General features: G+C 37.2%; 1 protein-coding gene across 1 annotated transcript in view; it reads left to right on the top strand.

The window, feature by feature from the left end:
- Positions 1–27,148, top strand: part of LOC126817982 (dual oxidase 1) — a 39,945-nt gene extending 12,797 nt beyond the window's left edge. Inside the window, exons 5-31 of the mRNA XM_056100377.1 lie at positions 1,013–1,223; positions 2,765–2,931; positions 3,279–3,342; positions 3,516–3,615; positions 4,276–4,372; positions 5,082–5,175; positions 5,929–6,086; positions 6,981–7,153; positions 8,408–8,517; positions 9,739–9,894; positions 11,956–12,066; positions 13,483–13,688; positions 14,058–14,243; positions 15,495–15,714; positions 16,203–16,296; positions 17,056–17,237; positions 18,140–18,218; positions 18,944–19,146; positions 19,746–19,979; positions 20,466–20,559; positions 21,339–21,388; positions 22,321–22,602; positions 23,410–23,639; positions 24,182–24,340; positions 24,775–24,930; positions 25,387–25,515; positions 26,480–27,148. Of these exons, the coding sequence (XP_055956352.1) occupies positions 1,013–1,223; positions 2,765–2,931; positions 3,279–3,342; positions 3,516–3,615; positions 4,276–4,372; positions 5,082–5,175; positions 5,929–6,086; positions 6,981–7,153; positions 8,408–8,517; positions 9,739–9,894; positions 11,956–12,066; positions 13,483–13,688; positions 14,058–14,243; positions 15,495–15,714; positions 16,203–16,296; positions 17,056–17,237; positions 18,140–18,218; positions 18,944–19,146; positions 19,746–19,979; positions 20,466–20,559; positions 21,339–21,388; positions 22,321–22,602; positions 23,410–23,639; positions 24,182–24,340; positions 24,775–24,930; positions 25,387–25,515; positions 26,480–26,602 (4,068 nt within the window). The 3' untranslated portion in view covers positions 26,603–27,148. The remainder of the gene's footprint in view (positions 1–1,012; positions 1,224–2,764; positions 2,932–3,278; positions 3,343–3,515; positions 3,616–4,275; positions 4,373–5,081; positions 5,176–5,928; positions 6,087–6,980; positions 7,154–8,407; positions 8,518–9,738; positions 9,895–11,955; positions 12,067–13,482; positions 13,689–14,057; positions 14,244–15,494; positions 15,715–16,202; positions 16,297–17,055; positions 17,238–18,139; positions 18,219–18,943; positions 19,147–19,745; positions 19,980–20,465; positions 20,560–21,338; positions 21,389–22,320; positions 22,603–23,409; positions 23,640–24,181; positions 24,341–24,774; positions 24,931–25,386; positions 25,516–26,479) is intronic.
- Positions 27,149–27,715: the final 567 nt, after the last annotated feature.

Raw genomic sequence — 27,715 nt, forward strand, 5'->3', positions numbered from 1 at the left:
GGCGAAATACGCCAGAAGTCCCAATCGAATGGCAATCTCTAGCGTCTGGTTATTCCTGTCTACACCGATAGTATATATTGCGAATGCTCTCCAGATAAGAATATGGGATCACCGTTTGACATGACTTGTGGAATATGTCTAACCTCGTTCTTCCGAGTCGGTCGTTACAAATTGCTCTGAAACGCATTATGGTACACGATTCGTGTACCAATCGTAAAATGTTTATTTTGCCTTAATTATTGGATATCAGAAGCGCATCTTTTCCCGGTAAGATCACAACACCAATGTTGATTTAAATTGACAAATAATTCGTGTTTTCATTGTCGAAGGTTTTGGATGATATTGAGTTAGAGACTTAGCTACTTTAACTACGTACATCTTATGAGATGTAGTAAAACTCGCAGTCGTTGATTCAGGAACATGCCTATTCCCATGTATGGTTTTCGCCTTTCCGTGACGCAATCACTCACTGTCGTCACTGTTGATGTAGGTCTGTCTTTCCCTTAATAGCTGCCGGTTAAAATGATGTAGTTTTTCCGGGTCAAAAGCGACAGTTATCCTAAACATATTCATAGAACTTCATTGAGTATACAGTGAAAGCTTAATTTGCAAAGTAGAGGTTTGGAGCAGGAACTCAAAATTTCAGAGACACGAGATTAATATGAAAGTTTTGTTTAATTAAAAATATGGCACCGATACCAGATTTACGGATTATGTGTTTTAAAATGTCCCACTTAGAAGAAATTTTTTCGTAATCTTAATTGAGAAAAACCGAATTTTTGGCTAATTCTTAACTATAACCCGGCATCTGGGCAGTACTATACTATATAGTAATTTAAAAGTATAACTGATATCAGATATATGGCGCATTTGGAGTAAAGAACATCTAAGTTTAGGTAATTTTAACCTTAGTTTGGAGCTTTGGTGCGTCCCTTTCCAAAGGAGATGTAAACGATATCCTTCTCCACCTGTATATGCCACTGACAGCTTGCTCATTTTTTTTTCATTCCAGACAAACAGCGTAACACCGTTTCTAGACGCTGGGTTTTTATACGGAACGACAAAGTTCTTTACCAATCAACTGAGAGAGTTCAGAGGAGGTCGACTTTTGGCTAATGATGGCACATCAGATTTGTTTCCCGCCAAAAACGACATAAGGCTGATATTGTCTAATCCTGCTGTACCACGTGACCACTCTCTCAAACCGTCATCAAGATTTTTCCGTAAGTAAATCCCCCTTTTTTTAAAAAAAATTATCGACTTTTCAGAAGTACAGGACTTTTCAGCTTTGTTTTAATCCTTAAAACTAGAAATTTGGCTACAAATGCTATGTAATGGTAGTATTATTAGTAGTATTAATGATACTTTGATTTATTTTTTAGAAAGAGAGATATCGGTAAAATGAAATAAAATGGGGTTTAACGTCCTACTGGCTAAGGAAGACGGACATACGCCATGCAGTGTGTAATTAGGGAAATTTTGCCCGGAGAGCGGCACTGCGGCTTACTCGTATGTCGAATTCTTTTACATGCACGTCAATGTGTACACGAGACTTCGGTTTTTCGTCCCATTTGAATGACTATACGTTCTCCGTGCCCGGACCACCGCCCTGCACCACTGAGAAGGGGAGCCACGCCGGAAAATAATGACGAGCTTTCTCGGTCAACACTGGGATCTAACACGAAACCTCCAGGTTAGCGAGCCAACGTCTTACTCACTGAGCCACCGTGGCCCCCGTGAATAATGGGAGTGATACTGTACCCTTATTGATCTCGATCAAATTTTAAACGTAACACACTAAAGGAAAGATACGCTAAACAGCAAATCTTATGCAAGAACCAATTCGTAGGATACTAATACCTAGCACGTATGTAAGAGGCGATAAACTGCGATTGCAAGAAATTGATTTTGGGTCAAAAAACATTTTATGGGGCTAAAAATGCGTTTTTGAAAAATAAAATTGTTCCTACAACCGCAGTTTATCGTCTCTTCCATATGTGCTAGGTATTAGTATTCTACGCATCCTGGCACAATTTTTAATTTTTTGGACCACAGGAACAGTGCCGACTAATCTATCCTAGTTGGGGGTCATGTTATTTTTGGCGTGTCTGTTAGGGACAACCCACCGCACAAACTGTCTGGCAGTGGTCATTCATTATTCCTGTGGTGGTACTGAACAACTCCAAAGCTGTTTTAGGTGGTACAGATTTCAGCTAATCTAGCCTAGTTTTGGTCTGGAAATTAGATAACTCTTGTCGGGGATACTCCATCACTACAAATGTCTGGCAATTACATAGCTCTGTCAGGGGTACCCCACCACTAGAAATGTCTGTCAGAGTGTTTTTGTAATACCTGAAGATGTACGGTACATTGCTGTGCGATTTTCATGTGGTACACTTTAGAGCTAATCTAGACTAGTTGGGGGCATGGCATTTTGGGCGTGGAATACCGCACCCACCACCAGAAACCCGGCAGACTTACATTCTGATGATACCAGATATACATACATTGATACCATATAGGAGAAAATTGGTACACTTTTCAGCTAGGTTAACCCCCTGGGCTCCTGCTCTACACGTGTATGGCGTTATTGCGTGTCGCACATACAGCTCAGTGGTTCTGTTGGGGCGATAAGTTCTTCATCTGTGAACATACTCTCAAAGCATGTCAAGTGTCCACACGATCAACATTTTAATTACAACTAAAAAAAGTTATCAAAGATTCATAGTTATATTCTGGTAATCTTAGTTAATGCTACTTTTAGGAATTGGTAATGCTCGAGGTCATATGAATCCCTATCTTCTGACAATACAGATCATATGGTACCGATGGCATAATCATGTAGCAAACGATCTGTCTTCAAGAAACAGGGAGTGGAAAGATGAGCGATTATTCTATGAGACCAAGAAAAGAGTTACTGCACACTTCCAGGTAATTTTTCCACAATAAGTTAAAAGTTGTCATCTAAGATGATATATCCTAGTGTACCTAAATGTTTTCTACACAAAATTTACCCATTTGATTAACTTGTAGGTACGATTCGTGATCACTTACACAACCTGCTGCATTCAGTATGTGGGGAAAAGACAAAATCTATCATATTAGTTGATTATCATGACGTGATTATCTGTGGACTGACGGATGATCTATAAATATTTATATACAACTGAAAGGTATTTTTTTAAGGTTACCACACCGGTAGAAATGTCTGTTTTAAAAAGAAATCTGAATTTTGTGCATGAAGATTTATGTTGTAATTGTGATACCGTTTTATTTAGAAAATTGTAATGGAAGAATGGCTACCATCATTGTTACCGCAAGGCAATATCCCACCATATGATGGTTCGTATATTTAATGACATACAGAAACATAATTCATTCATTAAACTAAATTAAACTATATTACTATTATCTAAAAATAACATCTTTACACTGCTCACAAACCAAAACAACTGCAGATCCATGCTTATATAGAAAACCCTTTTTAAAATGGAATTTTACCTTTTATTGTAAAGATTACAAGAATTCTGTTCATCCTGGTGCTAGTCAAGAATTCCAGACAGCAATAGAAGCTTATATTAGCACCATGTTACCTGGTGGGGTTTGGACTTTAGGGTAAGTTGGTGGCTTTTATAATACACGTTTTCAACATGTTATATACCAGCTTAAATATACCTTACGACTACTAGAGTTTTAATTCTTCATACTGAAGAATGCGTTCGTTATTGGGCTTTGCTTATGTTTAATCACTGCACATTATGCCTATTTAATTTTAGCCCCAATTGTTCATTTTAACCATTTTAGCGTTTTCTGAAATTCTATCAGGATTATCGCCCTTATTATTACCATTCGGCAGACGACCATTGCTAAGACCGGGCCCATTATTTCTATTGCGCCTTTCTTCTATTGATTTTTTCTCTGTTTTATTTGTGAGCATGTTTTCATTTATGACTAAAGCATACATCATTGCAGTCCGTTGACTGTACAGCACAGTGGATTCTTACGACTGGTCCCCAAATCCCTCACTTGATTTGATATATATGTTTGTTGTTTATTGCTTGCAGTGTCCGTGTAGCTTGTGCGTCTTGTCCGCAGGTAGGCCTATGCCCTGTGGGTTTTGTTTGCACTTACTATTAAAGCCCGTGTGATGTTGAAAAGCATGGTGGTTTAAAGCATACCCGGAAAATTTGAAAAATATGTCAACACCCTTAGACATTTTAGGCGGATGAATTCTATAATACATGAATTTGATAACATTTGAAACTTTTTTTACAGTGAAAATTGTGCAAGAATAAATACAACAAGTCAGGATCCTGATAGTGACAGACAGGTAGAAGCTGTTAGACTATGTAATACCTATTGGGATTCACAGGTACATATATACACACATATTATATAGGAATGGGTTTTAAAGATCAGATGCCTTCCCAAGTGATTTGATGATATAGTTGGACTAAAAACATATTTAAACTAATTTATCTATCAAAAGTTTCTTTAAAAGCCCAGCTGTACGTTTTAGCAATCTGATTAAAACACAGATCCTATTTCGTTTCGTTTTTTTTTATAGTTCAAAATTTCGTTTTACTTGTCTTTACTATACTAGGATCTGAAAGAGTTGTTATTGACGTGTTCTGGATGATGTGAGGGATTAGCCAATAAAACGGCCTGTTACTGCGAGCTTTTGGCGTGTGGTGAACGGAACTGTGGGTAATCCACAAGAAACATCAATGCTGATTGGTTAATCAAATGTCTGACGTCATAGGGTCAAAAGCCGCTCGTATGACCCCTGACGCGACCTCTCAAAACCGCTGGCCAGATCTTCATGTAGTGTAGGCCATCGAAAGTATAAAAAAAACGAAACGAAATATAGATCTGTATTTTAATCAGATTGTACGTTTGGTTGCTCGTTCTTGTTACAACGATAGACACATCAAATGTTTCTGTGTAAGTCCCACATTGAACTGGGAATTTTAGCCGTGACCTATTCGCCAAAGACAAGACAAAATTCGGTTTTATGAAAATATGTTATACAGTAGTTTGTAAATTATAGTATGTTTTTCATTATTTACTCTGTATTTAAGGATTTGGTTCCGACCAATTTTGATTCTCTATTACGGGGTATGTTGTATACAAAAGCCGAACAAGAAGATACCACAATAGTGCCTGATGTTAGAGGTAACGTCACTATTGTTTTATCATTTTAAAAAAGGAATTTTTAAAAGATGCATTATGGAAGATATAGTGAAAGAGCGAATTGCCGATCTTGTTATAATAGATATTGGAAATGATTCTATTGAAAATTTCGGTCAAATTACTTTATTCTGGGCGAAGCTGGTAATGTGTGAAGTCTTAACGAGAAATGGCGTAACTAGTTTCGATTGCTACGATAATAAACGAAGTTTCGATTTTCTATTTTAACCTTTAACGTAAATTGGGTAGACATCTTATTAATACAATAATTCGGCCATCCGATCATCCAGCGAGTTGATTACAGTCATAAGAATAACTATCTAAATAATAATCTGTATACTATTTAAAGCCAAAAACAATACCTGCAATATGCAGATTCAGCTCTTACATAGGGGAGTTGGATGGCCGAACATTGGGACAACTGGTGTGGTTTCGATTGCCGGGTTGTACGTGACAAGGAGTAGGATCGCCTGTCCAACCTCGTGGGTTTTCTCCGAGTCCTCCGGTTTCCTCCCACTGTTAAAGACCACTACACGCAAGCGAAATATTGAAATAAAATTGAACGATGTGTTAGTCCCGAAATGACCTAGTTTGTGTCGAGTGGACGTTTAGCTCCATTTCTCGCTCTCGCTCTTACATAATGCATTTTTAATTGTTTAATACAATATGTCAATTGTGTGCAGTATATATATTCCTATTACATTTAATGCGGGCTTTCATCAAAGTTTTTTATTACAGAATATTATCCTGGACCATATGAGTTTTCTAGGCGTGATCAAGCAGCCGTATTAATTCAACAGGGCAGAGATCACGGATTATCAGATTATAACACAATAAGACAAGGTTTAGGACTTCAGGCCATTACAAGTTGGGAAAACTTTAATACTAGTCAAGAGGTATATAGATTATTTTGTTATACCAGAAAATATAAGAATATATCCTTCATAGCCTTGTAAAACAACGAGATCTAATTATTATTAGTAAATCAATTTGTGGTTATTTGATCTCATATACTGAATGTGTAGGGGCGTGTCCAGGAATTTGAGCAGCAGGGGGTCCAAGGTGGAGATAACGTTAGGTCGGGGGAACTACCCGCGAATTTAATAAAATGTGAAGCTCTGAGACAACGAAATGAAATGAAATGAAATGGAGTTTAACGTCCTACTGTTCTGCTCCTAACCTGGGCTAATGAAGACGGGCATACGCCATACAGTGTGCTATGAGGGAAATTTTGCCCGGACAGCGGCACTACGGCCTACTCTTATATCGAATTCCAACTGCCAAGGGATCTTTTACGTGCACGCCAATGTGTACACGGGACCTCGGTTTTTCGTCCCATCCGAACGACTAGACAGCTTTCCTTGTCAGCCCCTCCGTCCTGCATCACTGACAAGGGAGAACCACGCCGGAAAATCTGGATGAACTTTCTCGGCCAATGCAGGGATCGAACACCCGACCTCCAGGCTAGCGAGCTAGCGTCTTACCCGCTTAGCCACGTGATCCCCCTCTGAGACAACACTTCTGCTCATTTAGGGTCATACATTTATAGGATTACATTAGAGTGAGCCAAAACTAAGGCAATACTTTGCACGTTTTATCTATGAATGTTCGGACTCACCCCTAATTGGACACACGCCTGTTATGTCAATCGGGTGAGGGAAAGGATTTCCTGATAGAAGATATCCTATACTACACACACTCACATCTGCGGTGATATCGAGTACATATGATATTTTGTATTTTCATCCTATTGTATATTATAATATGCTTCAATGTTGTATTATTTGTAGATTATAGATAAATTAAGACAGGTATATGGTAATAATACTAGTAATCTAGATTTATTTACTGGTGGTTTAGTAGAGTTCAGTCCATCAGGACCAGGTGAAGTGTTTCAGCGGATATTGGTAGATCAGTTTACTCGTATCCGAGATGGAGATAGATTTTGGTATGAGAAAAAAGGGTAAGATTTTTATTTTTGTGTTTGTTTTGTTTTTTGTTGGGGGGGGGGGGGGGGCAGCTTATTCGTAACCACAGTATTAAGGTTTTGTGTTAGGCTAACATTATATTGGGACACGCTGTATAATAAATGGAGATATTTTTTGGTACTAGAAGAAAGGGTAAGAATTTGTTGTGGTTTTTTTTTTGTTGGAAGAGCTTATTTGCAACCACAGTATATTAGGGTTATGGTTCTTTATTGGGACACTGTATAATAAACAAGCCAAGAAGTACATGGTTAGGATTAGGCCATCGATACTTTAAAAGTATTTATCTTGTTATCATAATTCATAAATACAGTATTTACAGGGTAAACATAATTAATATATACAGTATTTACAGGGTAAATATAATTAATATATACAATATTTACAAGGTAAACATAATTAATACATACAATATTTACAACTTAATCATAATTAATAAATACAATATTTACTAGGTAGTCTTAATTCATAAATACAGTAATTATGCGGTAATCTTAATTTACAGTATTTACATGGTAATGATCATTCATAAATACAGTATTTACGAAGTAGTCTTAATTCCCGTTTATGCGATAATCTTAATATACAGTATTTACAGGGTAACCATGATTCATACACAGTATTTACGAGTTAATCTTAATTCATAAATATAGTATTTATGAATTATCTTAATTTATAAATACAGTATTTACGAGGTAATCGTAATATACAGTTTTACAAGTTAATCATGATTCATAAATACAGTATTTACGAGGTAATCTTAATTCATAGATACAGTATTTACGATAAATATAGTATTTACAGGGTAATCATGATTCATAAATACATTATTGACTAGGTCATCTTAATTTATAAATACAGTATATACGGGGTAATCTTAATTTATAAATACAGTATGTATGAGGTAATTTTTATATACAGTATTTACAAGGTAACCATGATTCATAAATATAGTATTTACGAGGTAATCATAGTATACAGTGTTTACGTGGTCTTCTTAATTCATAAATACAGTATTTACGGGGTCATCTTTATTCCTAAAAACAGTGATTATGAATACTCCATTCCTTTGGTTTTATGTCAACAATATTCCATTACATTGAGCTTGTCAGTTCATTTTGAAACACCAAACACAAAACAAAAACAAACCGAGCTGCAAATTAATTGCAATTAATCTTAACAGTATCTCCAATTTATCTATCAAAATGTAAACCATACATTCTTTTTTTCAGTTTTTTCACAGAAGCTGAATTAGAAGAAATAAGGGCTATAACATTTGCTAATATACTGAGAAATGTGACAGATGTTTCACCAATATTTAACAATGTCTTTAAATGTCAAGGTTATTATATTATATATATATTTATAAACGTCAGTGACGTGGTTCAACTCTAAACCGACTCAGAACCTTAAGAGAGAGAGAGAGAAATGAGGTTCAACGCCCACTCGACACAAACTACGTGTAGGTCATTTCGGGACTAACATATGGTTTAAGTTTATTTCAATAATTCGCTTGCACGTAGGAGTCTTTAGCAGTGGGAGGAAAACGGAGGACCCGGGGAAAACCCACGAGGTTGGACAGGCGACCCTACTCCTTGTCACGCCAGTTGACTCAATGACAGACGTACGATACAGCGCGCGGTGCTAACCATTCGGCCATCCCCTCTCCCCCCTCCCCCTCCCCCCTCCCCTTATATACTCAGAAACGGCAGTAACGTGGTGTAACTCTAAACCGACTCAGAACCTTAAAAATAGACACAACCTTGTATTTATATCGACTTTATGTTGGTGAATTATATTACCAAATTTTTAAAATTAGACATAGGATTAACAACTCATTTAATTTGTTGAAATTACATAAATTTTGACCTGAATTCCTATTGCATCCTTATAAAAAATTATGGATTTTGTACCTTTCAACAGGATTTTAAATATGAAATATCAACAGTACAGCAATTGGCGACTGATCAATTGAATATCTGTTTGTTTATGTTAATTACTTTTTTTTATGTATATATTAGTTACTTGCGTTAGGTACAGGGGGTCACGGCGGCTAGGTGGATAGGACGCTGGCTCGCTAGCCTTGAGGTCTGGAGGTCGGGTGTTCGATCCCTGCATTGGCCGAGAAAGTTCATCCAGATTTTCCGGCGTGGTTCCCCCTTGTCAAAGATGCAGGACGGAGGGTCTGGCAAGGACAACTGTCTAGTCGTTCGGATGGGACGAAAAACCGAGGTCCCGTGTACACATTGACATGCACGTAAAACATCCCTTGACAGTTGGAATTCGATATAAGAGTAGGCCGTAACACTAATACCGCTGTCCGGGCAAAATTTCCCTCATAGCACACTGTATGGCGTGTGCTCAGTCTTCATTAGCCCAGTTGGGAGCAGAACAGTGGGACTTTAAACCCATTTCATTTCATTCCATTTCGCATTAGGTGAAAGTTAACTGATTTTATGTAAATACAAGGGAGAGACCAAGCTATTCTCAATCATATTTCAAACTGATAAACCATATTGTCTGTATGAATAAGTTTTGTAATCTATTTTAATATAATGAACAGGTCTGGGAAGCTGTGTTTGTGCTGATCCACCAAATGTAGACAACAACAACAATACAAGGTTTGACGTCTGCTCAGAACTACAAACTTATGATTATTTTACTGGCAGTGAAATAAGCTTTATTTTATCATTCCTGGCAATAGGCCTGGTCATTCCAGGTAAGAGCTACTCTTATTTTACCTTACTAATCTTTTAAAACGCCATCAGTTTTTAAGATCTCCATATTCCTGAATTAGAAATCACCCAAAGGACTCCCGGGTTTTCGTCTTATCCGAGTAATTAGACGCTTTTCCCGGCCAGACTCAGATTCATGCATAACTAATATGAGGAAAACAGTCGAAAAAATCCCGAGGAACTTTTTCGACTAACACCTGGATCGAACCCAGGGCCTCTTAGTTAATGAGTCGGCGCTATTCCCAAATGAGCCTCAACAGTAGCAGTATTAGTAGTACTTAAACAAATTGTTTCAATGCCATGTAGTAATTGAACTGGGAATACACACAAGTCTATGGAATACAATTACAGTTTACTTGATAAAGACTATAGGGAAACTAAGCCTGTTTACTCGATAAAGACTATAGGGAAACTAAGCCTGTTTACTCGATAAAGACTATAGGGAAACCAAACCTGTTTACTCGATAAAGACTATAGGGAAACCAAGCCTGTTTACTCGATATGGACTATAGCTAAACCAAGCCTGTTTACTCGGTGAAGACTATGGGGAAACCATGCCGGTAATAAATAATAATTGTATTCCATAGAATTATGTGACATAACGACAATGTTAAAGGAGCATTATGTAAGATTTAGATAAAGAGGTGGCCGTTCGCGCTATAATATTTCAAATATAGATAATACAGTTTGAGCGAAGTTATCAATGGTTGTAGTTTTGACAAGATGTGTGCATTGATCTTAACCACCGTGCTTGTCATTCAAAGCTTAGTCTTGCTTTTCCAATTTTAAATTAAATCATTAAATGACCGAACCGTTCTTATCTACTTTAAATGGGAGCCATCGAATGGCACCGAAAGTTGAGCATGTTTTTGACATGTTAATAAATGTCTACTTAATAATTTATATAGCAGTTAAGGTCCAAAGAAAGATCTGCAATGGGCAGATTTAGTTCTTACATAATGCCTGTTTAAACATACATTATGCAAGAGCTAAATTTGCCTATTGCAGGTCTTTCTTTAGGCCTGAAATGTTTTCTAAAATATTAATTAGATATTAATTAACTGATCCAGGCCATAATCAACGCTCGATGGCATCGGATTTCTCCGATATTAAATAGATTAGAACAGTTCAGCCAAAAATGGAGGAGCGAGACTTAGCTTTGAACAACCAGTACGGTGGTTGAAATAAGTGCACACGTCTTGTCAGACCTTCAAAGGCTAATATCTTCGCTTGCAATAGTGTAATTTGAATGAAATTTCAAATTATTCTTTTTACATTATCTAATTTTGAACTATTATAGCAAGAATGGCCAGCTCTTTATCTAAATCTTACATAATATAATGTATTTTTCTTTAAGTAAAGGCGTTTCTAATTATACGCGCTTACCATACTCGAGTAACTTGCAAAAACTGCACGTTTATAGTCACACAAATAGATTGTGGCACGCAGGATACTAAAGCAGGGAGCGTGGCAATTCAAAAGATATCATTGACAAAATAGTGTGATTGGTAGTAATTTGAGCAGCCATGTTTAAATGTAATTAGATTACTAAAAGCACGTCTATCTACTATACAGGGTAATCACCTTACATTGTCAAAATTGTGCATATAATGTTAGGTATCTTTAAAGGCTCAATACCACTCTTGTTGTAACTGAATAATATGTCCCAATCTTTATTCTGGTCAACAAATTGTACTATTTTCGAATATTTCAATTAATTGATGATATAAATTTCATCTTAACACACCTTATTTAAAAATTTTGAAAAATTCAACATAATGGTTTGAAACGTCTTACGTAAACCTTTTCAAATGAAACTTTGATTTAAAAATATTTTCGAACCCTCTGGACAAGTAAAATAGGATGTAATGGATAATTTACACAACAGGTAGGACACTTAAACATCTAGTACTTAGATAGAGATATTATTTATTTTCTGGAGCTTTCAAGCCAGCAAGAGTGTTATTGTCCCTTTAAAAGAAAATCGAAAATGATTTAGGGTGTTGTTAAAACGCTTAGAACTGATTTATCTTTATTTATTACAGGCTCCATATTGGTTTTAATGTTATTGATTAAGCGACGGCAGAAAATGATAACAGGCAAATCACAACGGATGTCAAAAAATCACAGACAATCTAAACCTAATTCATATTTAGGTATGATATGGTATAATAATAAAGTATATGAATAAAGGCTGAAAAGATTTTCAATATTTTAGCTTTATTCGTCGTCTAATCCCATATGAATAACGGTACTATAAGCAGTATCCCGAAACGCGTGTGCGGTGTTTGGGGTGGGGCAGGCATTTCGGGACTAATATGGTATATGTTAGCTTACCATGTCTTGCAGCTATGGAGACAAAATTCATATTGCATAGAAAAATATTATGTTTATGGTAGTAAGCAATCTGTTTCACATATCTCTGTAATGGATGACTGTCTTCAACATGATTGTGCAATGACATCACGCGGCGTCAATCATTGGCTCGATGGCGCGTGCATTGTTTACATAAGACGTAACTGGTTTTGGCAAAATGGTGCCTTTTACTCATTTTAATACCCATTTACACTAAATAGGAAATATTTTTTACCTACAAATACTTCAAACGTCTTTATTTATTTTTCTAATACATAAAAAAAAAAATATGTTTTAGAATTTAATTTGTCGGAGGAAAAAAGTTAATATTGGGGACTCATTAAGTCGCATCGATTTCATCCTTATCAGTGACTGTATAGCGACCTAGCGAATATTCACTGCTGATCAGTGTGGGTAGTAAGTTGTAAACACTAAGCATTGTTATCTGTTTACATAACTACTGCGGTTAGCATATTTAATTCAAAGGTTTACAAAATTTAATATTCAATTAATTAATCCAAAAAGTTTTAATATACTTTAAACAATGCAGTAATAATATATACATTCCCACTTCAGGCGGATCGATGAGCGTTGGAACAATATAAGCCAATATAAAGCTTCGCTTCAACGACCTGTTCCCCACACTTTTGATATTGATGAGCTAATGAGGGAATTGATCCAAGCGTGTGGGGGTCACGGTAGCTAAGTGGGTAAGACCCTGGCTCGCTAGCCTAAAGTTCGGGTGTTCGATCCCTGCCGGCGTGGTTCCCCCTTATCGGTGATGCAGGACGGAGGGCGTGACAAGGACAGCTGTCTAGTCGTTCGGACGGGACCAAAAACCGAGGTCCCGTGTACACATTGGCGTACAAAAGGTCCCTTGACAGTTGGAATTCGATAAATGAGTAGGCCGTAGTGCCGCTGTTAGGGCAAAATTTACCTCATATGCCCGTCTTCATTAGCCCAGTTCGGAGCAGAACAGTAGGACGTTAAACCCCATTTTATTTCATCTAAGCGTGTGATTCACTATGATGAAATGTCATTCCTTGGACTACATAAGGTTATTCCAAGATGGAAGCGGACGTTAAATAAAGCTATTTAAGGTAATTCCATGGACTATGTAAGGTCATTCCATGAATGTCATAACAAAAATGCATTTTTTACGATATACAGAAGATGTTTTTACACTAGGAAATCGTACTGTTTTGTTTATATTTTAGCCGAGGAGTGGCTTGGTCCTCATTCTGAGAGTAGAAAAGTTAAGATAGAACTACAGAAGGAGAGAAAAAAGATCAATATAGCTAATGGTCGTGGACAAAGCCTTCGGTTTATAGATCTTCGTCGAACAGAGAAAATTCAATTAAAAATTTCGTATGACAAACAGTTAAATCTTGCCTCTGTTAGAGTACCGGGCGATATAGATCTAGTGAGTACTTATTAGGTACAGTTTAACTTTTTGTGGAGAGAGAGAGAGAGAGAGAGAGAGAGAGAGAGAGATAGGGGGGGGGGGTGTAAGGCGATCATACTCCTTTTCAGGAATAAGCCTTGGCTCGGAACCATGACGACACTTGATTCAAAGACAGATGTGTGTGAGAGAGAGAGAGAGAGAGAGTGAGAGAGAGAGAGAGGATGGTAAGGCGATCATACTCCTTTTCGGGAATAAGCCTTGGATCGGAACCACGACGACACTTCATTCAAAGACAGATAAGATCTTATAATCTAAGAACCAAACGCATTAAAACACTCAAATCCTCGCACCAATAAACTTACACTGTTTACATTTTTTTGCAATTAGATTTTAAGATTTAGTGGATTACCAGAGAGACAGAATTTTGTAACTGAGATAGAAACGTTTTTAAGAGAATTATCAATAGAAGTAACCAGACAAGAGCTGGCTGAAAATGTTATAATATCTACATCAAATAACAGAGACGACAGACAAAAAATCTTAGATGAATTCTTCAGAATAGTGTGTTTACAGGTTAGTGGGTTTTAATATATAATAGATTTATGACGATCTTTCAATGTAAGGAACTCGGGTATGGTTGCTACCTGATTCATGGAAAATCTGCATTTTTTTTCTCATTAAATCGGGTTTAAGGTCTTACGATTATGCACTAACTGGACTAATGAAGACGGGCATACGCCACGCAGTTTTCGTATTATCCTGCCATCTAGACTGGGCCCTTATTCACGAAAACTTAAACTAAGATACAATCGAAATTTTAAGAAATACTGCAATTCGATTGGCTGACCAGTAAAATCATTTTGCATATATCCAATGAAGTTACAGTATTTCTTAAAATTTCGATTGTAACTTAGTTTAAGTTTTCGTGAATAAGGGCCCAGTTGTGTAAAGCCCTATATCATGCGGAAACCGCACCAGAAAGTCTCGAGGAACATTCGGCCCAACACTGATCACCACAGCTCCGCGGAAAATCTGACATGGGATTATTGATGAAGGTACTATAAAACATGGACTATATTTTGCGAGAACTGCTTTTAGGTAAAAAGAGAGAGAGAGAGTTTTTTTAACGTCCACTCGACACAAACTAAGTCATTTCGGAACTGACATAATGGTTCAATTTTATTACAATAATTCGCTTGCGCGTAGATGTCCTTAGCAGTGGGAGGTACCTGATGAACCGGAGGACCCGAAGAAAACCCATAAAGTTTTACAGGCGACCCACTCCTTGTCACGTACAGCCGAGGAATCGAAACCACGCCAGTTGACTCAATGACAGACCTTATGAAACAGCGTGCACACGCTAACCATTCGGCCATCCACCCCAGTAGTGGCAATACTCTGTCAGGGCTATCAATGGACAGCGTCTAGTCTTTCTGATCGAAAGAAAACATGAGGTCCTGTGTACATGTTGGTATGCAGGTAAAAGACCCCTTTACACTTGGAATTCTAAATAAAAGTACGCTCGTAGGCCGTAGCACTGCTGTCCAGGTAAAAAATCCGTCATGGCAAACTGCATAACGTATACCATGTTGGAGCAGGGCCCTTATTCACGAAAACTTAAACTAAGATACAATTGAAATTTTAAGAAATACTGCAATTGGATTGGCTGACCAGTAAAATCAATTTGCATATATCCAATTTGCATATTGGTCAGCCAATCGAATTGCAGTATTTCTTAAAATTTCGATTGTATCTTAGTTTAAGTTTTCGTGAATAAGGGCCCAGAACAGTAGGATGATATACTTCATTTCATTTCTTCTTCAGGCACTCAAGAAAGATCCTACAACTGAGTCCTTTACCTATGATGCTGAACAAGCCAGTCAAGTGATTAATGTAAAACTAACTCGTACAGAGTTTGCTGATGCTCTTGGTCTTCAGCCATCTTCTATATTTGTAAGAAATATATTTCTACTGGGAGATAAAGATAACGATGGTTTCATGTGTTTTAGAGAATTTTTGGACTTGTTTGCAGTATTTGCAAGAGGTAATTTACTCAGATCGATTTTCATCTTCGACGCGTTGTGGCGTAGAACATTCTTGTTCTGAAAAGGAAAATATTTTCTAGTTTCAATCTTAGATGCGTTAAAGTTATTTCTGTTTATGCAAAGGGTTAGTCGAAAATTTAAATAATTCTTAAAGTTACAATTTTATTATTAATTTATAACAAAAAAACCCAAAAACAACCACACCCATGGGTTAAAACATTTCAACTAAGTGATGGAGCTGATAATTAAGCCCCCAGACGTTTGAAAACTCTAATTCTAAAAATAGTTATTTCCAAAATAACGTTTGTTTACAGTTAGTGACGTTATAGAGTGATAAACAAGCGACGTTATTCGAGAACAGTTTGAATTCCTAAATTAAAGTGCACTTTCGTCATTTAGAACGATTATTAGACTTATGACCACTTTAAGCTGGGTGAAAAATCCTGTGTAATCTACAATGTACTATTTTGTGAAATATTATATACAGGTACTGCTGACGAAAAAGCCAGACTAATGTTCAATATATATGATGTGAGGAGAAAAGGTGTTCTTGAAAGAAGCGATTTTAGCAAGATGATTAAGTAAGTTACACATCTCTATTAACTGAAAACATTTCACTCAGCACTTTGTTGACAATATTATGACGACTTTTGGCGCTCGTGAACAATACCCTACTGGAAGTAGGAAAGTGATTGGCTTTTCGATCATTCACGGAGTCTTAGGTTATTTTTATATCATGTTATTGAAACTTAACTATACTTATATTCTTATTATTTATTTTATTAGAATTCACTTCTTCTGTTAACCTCGCAAATAACTCATTTTTATTCCATCATTTTTATAACATTTAATATGTTCAATTGGAGAACGTTTAGGGAAAAAACGAGGTTCCATGTACACACTCCGTTTACATAAATACCTGGGCCCTGTTTCTCGAAATCTTAACTAAAGATAAAATCCAAATTTTAGTAGATACTTCAATTTTGATTGGTTAAGCACTAAAATCAATCTAATATTATCCAATCAAATTACTAAAATTTGGATTTTGTCTTAATTAAAATTTCGTGAAACAGGCCCCAGATAGTCATAATTAGATATAAGAGTATGTCGTAGCGCCGCTTTCTGGGCAAAACTCCCTCATAGCACATTGTATGGGGTATGCCCGTCTTCATTAACTTAGTCGGTGCAGAAAAGCCGGACCATAAACCCTATTTGATTTCGCAAATATCTGGTTTCCAAAATACGCATTCTATCGTCACAGAATATTCATATTTTGGCTAAGAGTGATATCGCCTTGGATAATGTCGACACTAATTGTATCATTTTATTATTACTTCCAGATCATTATTGGATCTGTCCGATGCTAAACTTGGTGATGATAAGGTAAATGAATTAATCGATGTAATGTACAGAGAAGCTGGTTTAAACAGTGGAAACACCATGACCTTTGATGATTTCAAAAAGGTCTTCACACTTAAAGAATACGAAGCAACGTTTCAATCAGCAACAATCGGAGAACAAGGTAATACTAATATTTAAGCTTTAAGTGGAATTTAGTTATTGGGGGACACATTAAACAGAATTTATGGAATAAAACTATTGATTGATACTAATGGACCAAAAGCCTAATCATTTAGCTTTCATGGAAGTTGTTATGCTTTAAAGATACATTATGGAAGATAAGATAAAGAGCTGGCAGTTGTCACTGTTATAGTTAAAAACTCCATAATGTAAAGGGAATATGCTAAACAATTTCAGTCAAATTGCTTCGCTCTAAGCCGAGAAAACCTTATTTTAAAATCACTGTAGCCTCGATTGTCATTGTTACCGCTCACACCATAATTAACTAAGTTTCGATTATCCATTTTTGTGGTTAATCATCAATGGGCGTTGAACAGCTGATCAGATTCAAATCCAATGAAAATCGGACACATAAGATGGCATCGAGAGTTCATGTTAATAAATGTCTAATTAATAGTTTATATAACATTTCAAGCTTAAAGAAAGACCTGTAGTAGGTAGATTTTTGCTCTTGCATAATGTATGTTTAACTAATTGATACTTCAATATAGCTGGTATCTCATTTGAAAACCGGATAACTGCGTGAAGTATGCCGTCGTATTCTCCTCTAAGCTTGAAATAATCAAGCAAAGAAATGTAAACATGAATGGCACCCATAGCTACTTTAAACAGCAGTTTAAATAAGTACTATTATCTCCCCCCCCACCCCCTCTCCCCTAGTATATACAAGTTTGCATTCTGGTTTCGTGGAAGATTTCTTTTAATAACAATGTCACGGTGCTGAACACATAACCATCAATTAGAAAAGACATCTTAAAGTTTTCTTTTTCCTGATCTTCAGATAAAAAGAAATATGTTGGGTCGAGGGAAACAGTTCTAACACGATTTCTTGTTTTTTTGTAGGTGGAACAGTTTCTGCTCATACAGCAGACACTACTGGAGGTATCAGAAACAGAAGACACACTTTAATAAAAAGTTACAAGTAAGTATTCAGATAGAACTATATTCAAGGGATATATCCAATTTTTGGGACATACTTATTTAGTTTGAATCAGATTTGTCCGGTTTTGAAACACGGATAGGGTCAAGAAGATCCATAGATACAGCTCTGTTCCCAGTTCCTAAGAATGTTGGGTTGACACAGCGAATAAAGCCCTGACTCACTAACAAGGATTTTTAAATCCGGCTTCCCCATAGCACAAAACACAGCGTCTGAGAAGACACAGCGCCCAGTCGTTCGGATGAGACGATAAACCTGAGATCCCGCGTACACCTAAAAGAAACCGTGCAGATGGAATTCATAGAAGTCTTGTCGGAAATCTGCTGTCCCGGCAAAATTTATCTTTTATCTGATACCGCACTATATGGCGTAGGCATATGTATATCTTTATTAGCCCAGTCGGTACAGAAAAGTAGGACGTTCAACCCCTTTTTATTCATTTCACCTTGTACTATAATTGGTACTGCACATAAAAGAAACCAAGATAATTGAAACTCGAAGAGGATTATCTGTCATGCTTTGCCCAACCGTAGAATAATGGCAAAAATGCTATAATCTCAAAATAAACGAAGAGTCGCGTTGACCACACTTTAAGTCCCACGTTCTTGCTAATGAAATTTCTCCTCAGTTCACGTCTCCAACGCTCTGCCTATAATACCGGCATAACATAATAATATTCATAAGTTTTTCGTGTTTTCTATAAACAGAGGTAAAAAAGATGGCGGTATTAAAAGCAAAAGAAACAGCAAAGTTCGAGTAAAAGTAGAGAGACCGCAGCCCGTCGGTTTTACTTATACTGCAGAGAAGATATTTGCTATAACTAAATTTATGGAGATCTACAGGTTACAAATATTTTGGATCTCGCTCTATACACTTGTAACAATTGGTATCTTTATAGAAAGGGCATATTGTAAGTTTCATTTTATTTTCTTCTCTAACAGTAAATGCAGGAGGACCGCACAACACATAAACGAAACCCATAAGACATTGAAAATAATAAACATCACATGTATATATAAAATCAAGTGAATGCATCCTTTGTCCTGTCCGCTGCGTTGTAGTGATACGGGTTTCACTCAAAATGAAAACAAATCACCATATTAACATGTCATCTTTTTTTTAAAAAGATATTTTTAAAATTTTCTAAAACTTTATGGGACGTCCATTTTCCGTTATGTTGATTTAGATTGTCCTTGGTCTAAAACGTTGCGTCCAGGTCCACATATATGAATTTGAGTGAAAAATGAAAGGGTGGAAATTTTTATTAAATAACACAGAGAATGTGTTATTTGTTGTCAAAAACGTTTATATCGTACGAGATACCCCAAAGAAACCCAGTATGTCATCTACAAGTTGACAAAGCCTCCATTATGTGAATGGGTGAGCAATGACGTTAAAGGGATAGTAAAAGCGCTGGGATATTATAGGCACAGTGGTTAACGCTCTGTAGTTGTAAAATTGTATAATTTATCGTGGGATTACTTTGCAATTATATTGTATTTCATCCAGATTATGGCGAGGGGCGTGAACATGCTGGATTAAGAAGATTATCAGGGGCGTGGACGACAGCTATGATTCGTGGATCAGCTAGTGTTATCATGTTTACGTATTCCAGTTTATTACTCACCATGTGTAGAAATATTATAACCAGATTACGTGAGACATTTTTACACAGATTTATACCATTTGATTCCGCTGTCGACTTCCATAAATACATCGCTGTCGTCGCCATGATTGCCACAAGTAAGTTCATAAGTACTTTTATACGTATATTTATAGTTTTTCGTTTTTAATTCTTCTTTTACTTTGTCAAAGAGACAACAAGGTTTATGAACAAATCCCGGGACTTGTTTTTGGAGACTGTTGATACACACATGGAAAGAACCAGGCATTTCTAACAGATCCTGTGGGGGAACAAATAGGGGGAAGGACGGGATTGTCTCTCCATCGGGAACAGAGAAATTTGGGCTGTATGAATCATAGTCCAGTCGATTTGCAACATATCTGGGCCACGGTATATATGTTTAACGCTGGTTGAGCTGTATGATTGTGGTGTTGAAAAGAGCATTGTAAGCAGTTCATTTTTTCCATCGGGGGGGGGGGGGGGCTCTAAACCCATGATGCAAAGTGTGTCATTGTGTCTCAATCACATAGCCCCTGGCTGTTAGATCCTGTTATCTTCTGACATTAAGTCAAACAATAAGAATACATTAATTTATTTTATTTCAGTTGTACATATATTTGGTCATGCTACCAATCTATATTGTATAGTTACCCAGCCACCACAAGATGTCACTTGTTTATTTAGAGAATATTATAGAGGGTAAATAAACGTTTCTTCTCTTTATTAAACCACCAAATTATCAATTTCGGTTATAAAATACCCTTAAACTAATTAGGAGAATTGGGAGACCGTGGTAATCGAGCGGTAGGACGTAACTTGTCAAGGGTTGCGCCTGTAGGACTGCCAAAGAATGTGCGCTTTGTCGCTTCACTCTTAATGAACACGTGACCATGTTAATCACAAAATTACCGAAGTATTGTTGTGTCCCCGGGCAAAATTCTTCTTATTCGCATTATTGAAGTATTGTGTTTACCATAAGCAAGGCTAAGAAATTGGTGCCTAATTGCTAGCACAAGCCTACTGTCATGACTTTTAGTTAAACAAGTTGACTGATGATTTTGCAGGTGTCCCATATAGGTAGGGGATCATAGTGTATAGCTAGCACATTAACCAGGGAGTCCCGACCGAGTTCAGTCCTAGTGTTGGTCGAGAAAGTTCATAGGGATTTTCAAGCCTGGTTTCCCATTGTCATTAGTGCAAGACAGAGGGCCAGGCAAGGAAAGGGGCGTTAGTCTGTCGGAGGGGACGAAAATCCGAGGTCCTTCGGCAAAAGAAGCCACGGTAATTGTTGTAATTTCATCTCCTATATTGCCGCCTTATGCCAGCATCCTTGCCTTCTGAAATCGACTATTTGCCGATACAGGGAGAAATATACACTTTGATATGAGCATCTCTTTCTCTATTTGAAATATTTTTCACTGATATTGACAGAACACATTTCTCTGTGCTTATGTATTGTGGTTGTGGTTTTTTTTCAGGTCTAATGAATTGGCCACCTTTCACTACTGGGCATTTCAAACAATTACAGGTCAGATATGTACATATCTTATATTCACATTATAACGTTAGACTTGACGTGACGTTAATCTATTTAGAGGTGTAGATTTCATAGGGAAATAAAGGTGCATCCCATTTTAGGATTATAGCGAATACTTGTAATTACTTCCCAATATCTAAACTATCTACCACTCTGTTCGTGGCCAGTAGCACGACCCTTTACACGAAACAACGAAGTTGTGTTGGTGTGCACGTAAAAGAACCCTTGATATTTGGAATTCGATGAAAAGTAGGCGGAAACGCCACTGTCTGGGCAAGGGGTACCCGAATTGTGCCTCGTCTCATTTCATTTTCGTCCCATTTCATTTGTATGTTTGGCAGTCGTTATACCGAACGAAGATTGCCCATGCAAATTATTATTCTTCACCAGTATATCCCAAGCGCCTGGATAATCCAGATAGCTATACTCGCCCTGGCGCGTTATATGAACCAGCGTGCTAGTAAATAAAGACTCGATTATCCAAGCAAAATTAATATCAAGTTCAGCTAATGAATTATTTTGCCAGTAACATATAAGAGAGAGAGGGAGAGAGAGAGAGAGAGAGAGAGAGAGAGAGAGACGGGGTGGGGTAACGTCCACTCAAACAAACTAGGTAATTTCGGGACTAACACATGATTTAATATTATTTCAATAATTCACTTGCGCGTAGGGGTCTTTATCAATGGGGGGAAACCGGTGGACCCGGAGAAAATCCACGAGGTTGAACAGTTGACCCTAGTACTTGTCACGTACAACCCTGGAATCGAAACCACGCCAGTTGACTCAATGACAGACCTTACGATACAGCACACACGTGCAAACCATTCGGCCCTTCAACCTCCCAACATGTAAAAGAGAAAATGATATGTAACCGAATGTATAGAGATGCATTTATCAGCATTGTTTATGTCTTTCTTCTCCAGGATTGGCCGGGGTTTACGTAACCGTTCTAATTTTGATTATGTACGTGTTTGCCACGCAGTACGCCAGAAGAAACATCTTTACAGCTTTTTGGTTTACTCATGGTTTTTATATTTTTGTTTACCCATTGACGTTTTTACACGGCGTCGGTGTGCTGGTTCAAGCTCCCTTGTTTCCATGGTTTTTGATTGGTCCACTGATTTTATTTGTACTGGACAAATTGGCTAGTATTAGCCGGAATAAAGTTGAGATCAGAGTAAAAAAGGTCTCAATCTTACCTTCAGGTAAGCAATGGTTACTATTATAATATATACTTTATATTGTATTAGATAATTTATATTTATCCAATACCATGGCCGCAGATCCCGGGGGGATGGGGGGGGGGAAGTGTCCCCCCCCCCTGGATTTTCACTGGTGGTGGGGGGGATTTCATATGCTTCGTCCCCCCCAGAAACATGCATCGATAAAATTTCAAAAGTCTTATTTTCAGCCCGGGAAATGTAGGCTATATTTCCGAACATGCCGATGTACAATGCTCAATTATTCTCGGTACGTTCATCTCTGCAGAATGCTCAGAAATGGTCTCAGATGGCGTTTTCAGGCATCCTGCTTTCAAATTTTCTGGGGGAGGACCCCAAAACCCCCCGCAGATGGTTCGTGCCTGCGTCGCGAGCCGTGTGTCGGGCTCCGCCCGCCACCTCCGTCCCCCCCTAAAATTTAATAAGATCTGCGGCCATGTCCAATACTAAGTGCAGGAACTCTGCACCATACTCATGTGTAAATGAAACGCATAACCCAGCAAAAAAATGAACATAACATAGATTGGACGTGTCAACCAAATTAGAACGATTAATTTAAGATATTGATCAAACAGTCGGCAAGACCGAGGTCGATTTTGCAATGGATAGCATGAAATGTTACGTCCAGGGAATGTATCAGATAAAATACTAAAAATCAAAATGGTGTCATTTTATCTTTTTGACATAAAAACAGGCGAATGATACATTGATGGTGTAAACTTAGTTACGTAAAAAAAAGTCCGTTATATCTTTATACCATACATTACGTGATACCTAATTTCTAATTTACAGATGTTACTGAGTTAGTGTTTAAGAGACCTGCTAACTTTGACTACAAGTCTGGACAATGGGTGCGAATCGCTTGTCTAAAGTTAGGTAAAAGCGAATATCACCCTTTTACCCTCACTTCTTCACCTCACGAAGAAAATCTCAGTCTCCATATCCGAGCTGTGGGACCCTGGACGAAAAATTTAAGACAGTTGTATGAACGAAAAAGTTTGGAAAATAAACCGCTTCCAATGGTAAGTATTCAGTATTTCCAAAATTTCATAGAGTAATCTAACATTCTGAGAAGAGAACTTATATTCGCCTTGGTATGGTGGCTAGAGACAAATGTCAAATCATTGACGAATTATTATCTGATCAAACTGGGGATTAAACAATTTTTATTACACAACCCCATGTTATTGTTATCACTTCCGTCGGATTATCGTCCATATTTTTTGTTAGTACAACATAGGCTTCAATTATCCATATAATCGTTTTCAAATTCTGACTAACAATTCTTTTGACGTTCAATGGTGGAGAATAATCACCCCGTTTGTTACAAAATCTTGTTAAGAGTTAAAAAGTTATTGGCTGCAATTATTCAACCGTCTATTGAAAGTAAAATATTGATTTTCAACGATTTTCTGTAATAACTCACAGGGTTATTCCCCTTGTTACGAAATTTTATTAGCGCCTTAGAGATTTCGATCTTTCTGAAATTGCTTTGGTGTAGTTAACAACCGCTTGGGCGGTAGATTTCATTGCCTGGCAACCAATATTATTTTGTATTTTATAGCTTTATGTGGATGGACCATTTGGAGAAGGTCACCAAGATTGGTTTACTTTCGATGTGGCGGTTCTTGTAGGAGGAGGAATTGGTGTGACCCCATTTGCATCTATCCTTAAAGACATTGCCTTTAAGTCTAAATCGGGCCTTAAAATCAACTGTAAAAAGGTATCAATTCTAATGTTTATATTTATCACTATGTTATTGACATCATATAAAGAGGATAGAGACCGCCGACTTTTTAAACTAAAGTATTTGTGACTATTTATGGCATTTCTGATTGATGAAATGAAGATTTTAATTAAGCGGCCTTTTAAAGTGAACACTACGATGTATTTGTGATAAGATAACAATTTTGGATATTATTTCGAGATTAAAACTATCTTCGTTTATCGTTCGGGTTATTTGGCGGGTCATTCCATAAATAGCATTCTGGTATGTGACTACAGCATAATTGTACCTGCTAACGATAATTAGACACGAAGCAAATATCTGGATAATCAAAATCTTTCAAATTGTTCGTGGAATTTCTGCATTATGAGATTTGATTGGTAGGTTCATCGGGACCCTACCAATCATATTAACGGATTGCTGTTTTGTAGGTATATTTTGTGTGGATAACAAGAACACAGAAACATTTTGAATGGTTGATTGATATAATACGTGACGTTGAAGATCAAGATGTTAATGATATTGTGAATGTCCATATCTTTGTCACACAATTTCAACAAAAATACGATCTAAGGACAACCATGTTGGTGAGTAGAATTTAACGGACATTTTTTTTTTATAAACAATATTTTATTGAGGATGTCTGAATGGGATTGGGGAACAGGCTTAGCCTATGTAAAACCCCTCTCCCTAAAATATTCAACTCCTTTGTTATCACACGCTAGTTTTAACCAGTGCTATACAATATTCAACTCCTTTTTTGTTATCACAGGCTAGTTTTAACCAGAGCTATAAAATATTCAACTCCTTTGTTATCTCACAGGCTAGTTTTAACCAGTGCTATAAAATATTGAACTCCTTTGTTTCCTCATGGCACACTGTAAGGCATATGCCGTATGCCGCTTTCGTTAGTCCAGCTGGTGCAAAAAAGTGAGACGCTAAACCCCATTTCATTTGATTATACTGACACCATAAACAACATCTACAAATAATTCTGTTTTGTAATTTTAACACATATTCTTTCTTTTTCTTCTTTTGAACAGTACATATGTGAAAGAAATTTTCAGAAAGTTGAAAATAAAAGTTTATTTACTGGATTAAGGGCTGTTACTCATTTTGGAAGACCTAAGATGACTGAGTTTTTACAAAGTTTACATTATGAATATCCAGGGGTAAGGTTGATTTGTCTTTATATTTTAACTTCTTGTACGATTCCACCTCACTGGGTTGTTTTAACTTCTAGTAGGATTCCTTCTCACTGGGTTGTTTTAACTTCTAGTACGATTCCTCCTCACTGGGTTGTTTTAACTTCTAGTACCATTCCTCGTCACTGGGTTGTTTTAACTTCTAGTACGATTCCACCTCACTGGGTTGTTTTAACGTCTAGTACGATTCCTTCTCACTGGGTTGTTTTAACTTCTAGTACGATTCCTCGTCACTGGTTTGTTTTAACTTCTAGTACGATTCCACCTCACTAGGTTGTTTTAACTTCTAGTACGATTCCTCCTCACTGGGTTGTTTTAACAATACGATTCCTCCCCACTGGGTTGTTTTGCGATGAGTAATCTGTTGCATCAAATACACAATCGATGTGCAGAATAAAAAAACTTGGTTATATGAAATGAAATGAAATGCGGTTTAACGTCCCACTGTCCTGCTTCGAACTGGGCTAATGAAGACTGAGCACACGCCATACAGTGTGCTATGAGGGAAATTTTGCCTGGACAGCGGCACCACGCCCTACTCTTATATCGATTTCCAACTGTCAGGGGATCTTTTACGTGCACGCCAATGTGTACACGGGCCCTCGTTTTTCGTCAGATCCGAACGACTAGACATCTGTCCTTGTCAATCCCTCCGTCCTGCATCACTGACAAGGGGGAACCACGCCGGAAAATCTGGACGAACTTTCTCGGCCAATGCAGGGATCGAAAACCCGACCCCCAGGCTAGCGAGTCAACGTCTTACCCACTTAGCCACCTTGATCCCCCATTGGTTATATGATATACCCCCTCGCCCTGTAACAACACTTGAAGAGCAAAATTTTAACATCCCAAAATATGTTTGTAAATATCTTTTTCTAGCCCAGACAATCAGTTTGTAGTATGTTAATTATGTATTTATTGTGTATTTTAGGTTGAAAGATTTGGTGTGTTTAGTTGTGGACCAGGTCCTATGACAAACTCAGTGCAAGCGTCATGTACTTTACTTAACTCGGTTGAGGGTCCAACATATCATCACCATTTTGAAAACTTTTAAATTTGTGATATTTAGAACAAAGACAATTTAAGCGTTATATTTCATTTGTTTCCACCCGGACCACCCGTTCAATATTTATATTTTCGTCTTAATGCTACGTCTCCCCACGAATGTCTCAGGCGTGTGTCCAGACACTCAAATCTCTGAACACGCCCCCTTGTGTATATCCAATTTTTAAAACCATCTATATTGTATTCAGATATATTTTTGTTTCATTACCGCAATAAATGGGTCTCTTGCGTGCAACCTGAGGCCAATCTCAAAATGGGTATAGCATAATGAAAATATACACGGAACGCAATACAGTTGTTAGTTTTACCGAGTATAACAATGCATAACAATACACGAAACGCAATACAGTTCTGTTCTAAAGAACACAGTTATGCCGAATATAATTATTCATCAAAATTCTTATACTAATGTTTACACTATAAGCTGTAGGTGTAATTATAAATAAGACTCTAATAAAACCTATACAGTCAACGTTGTAAAAATGTATACATTAGATTTTATTTTTTATATGATAAATAAATTTATTAAATAGTTCGGAGTCATTTCTCTTTAAAAGGTAAAAATGGTAACGTTGTTTCAAAAACAAAGCTCTTTAAAAGCGTATTTGACTATTGACAGTTGGTTATATTGCCATACAAGCCGGGGGTGGCCCCTAACATTTGGGCAATCTGACCTTTCGGGAAGACGGGAATAGTGGGGAATATAAACTATAAGATATAATCTAGTTGGCAAAATAAAGTGACCGAAGTCTAATAAAACACTAATTTTACTTTTCTGTTTATTGAATACAGCGAATTTGTACATAATTAACTATGGATTAAAACATTTTAATATTTGTGAATGCAGCTCCAACAGTCTGGTTGAAATGCAGGTGGGCATAGAGTGGGATTTCGAGTGTTGAACCATTTAACAACTTTATAGTGCCTTGACCCACGACCTAGAACAGCAGAAAAACGCATCTGTGGCGGTTAATTTTTCAAAATGTTCCCGGGGAGGGCGAGTTCCACGTATTCCGCAACGACCCGCGCAGGCTCTGTGGACTAAACGATTGTTTTAGGTCCGCCATTTAAGTTAGGCTATATTGGACCACACATTAAAGTA

Source organism: Patella vulgata, chromosome 4 (assembly GCF_932274485.2).
Source record: "Patella vulgata chromosome 4, xgPatVulg1.2, whole genome shotgun sequence".
In the NCBI taxonomy this organism is placed as follows: Eukaryota; Metazoa; Mollusca; class Gastropoda; family Patellidae; genus Patella; species Patella vulgata.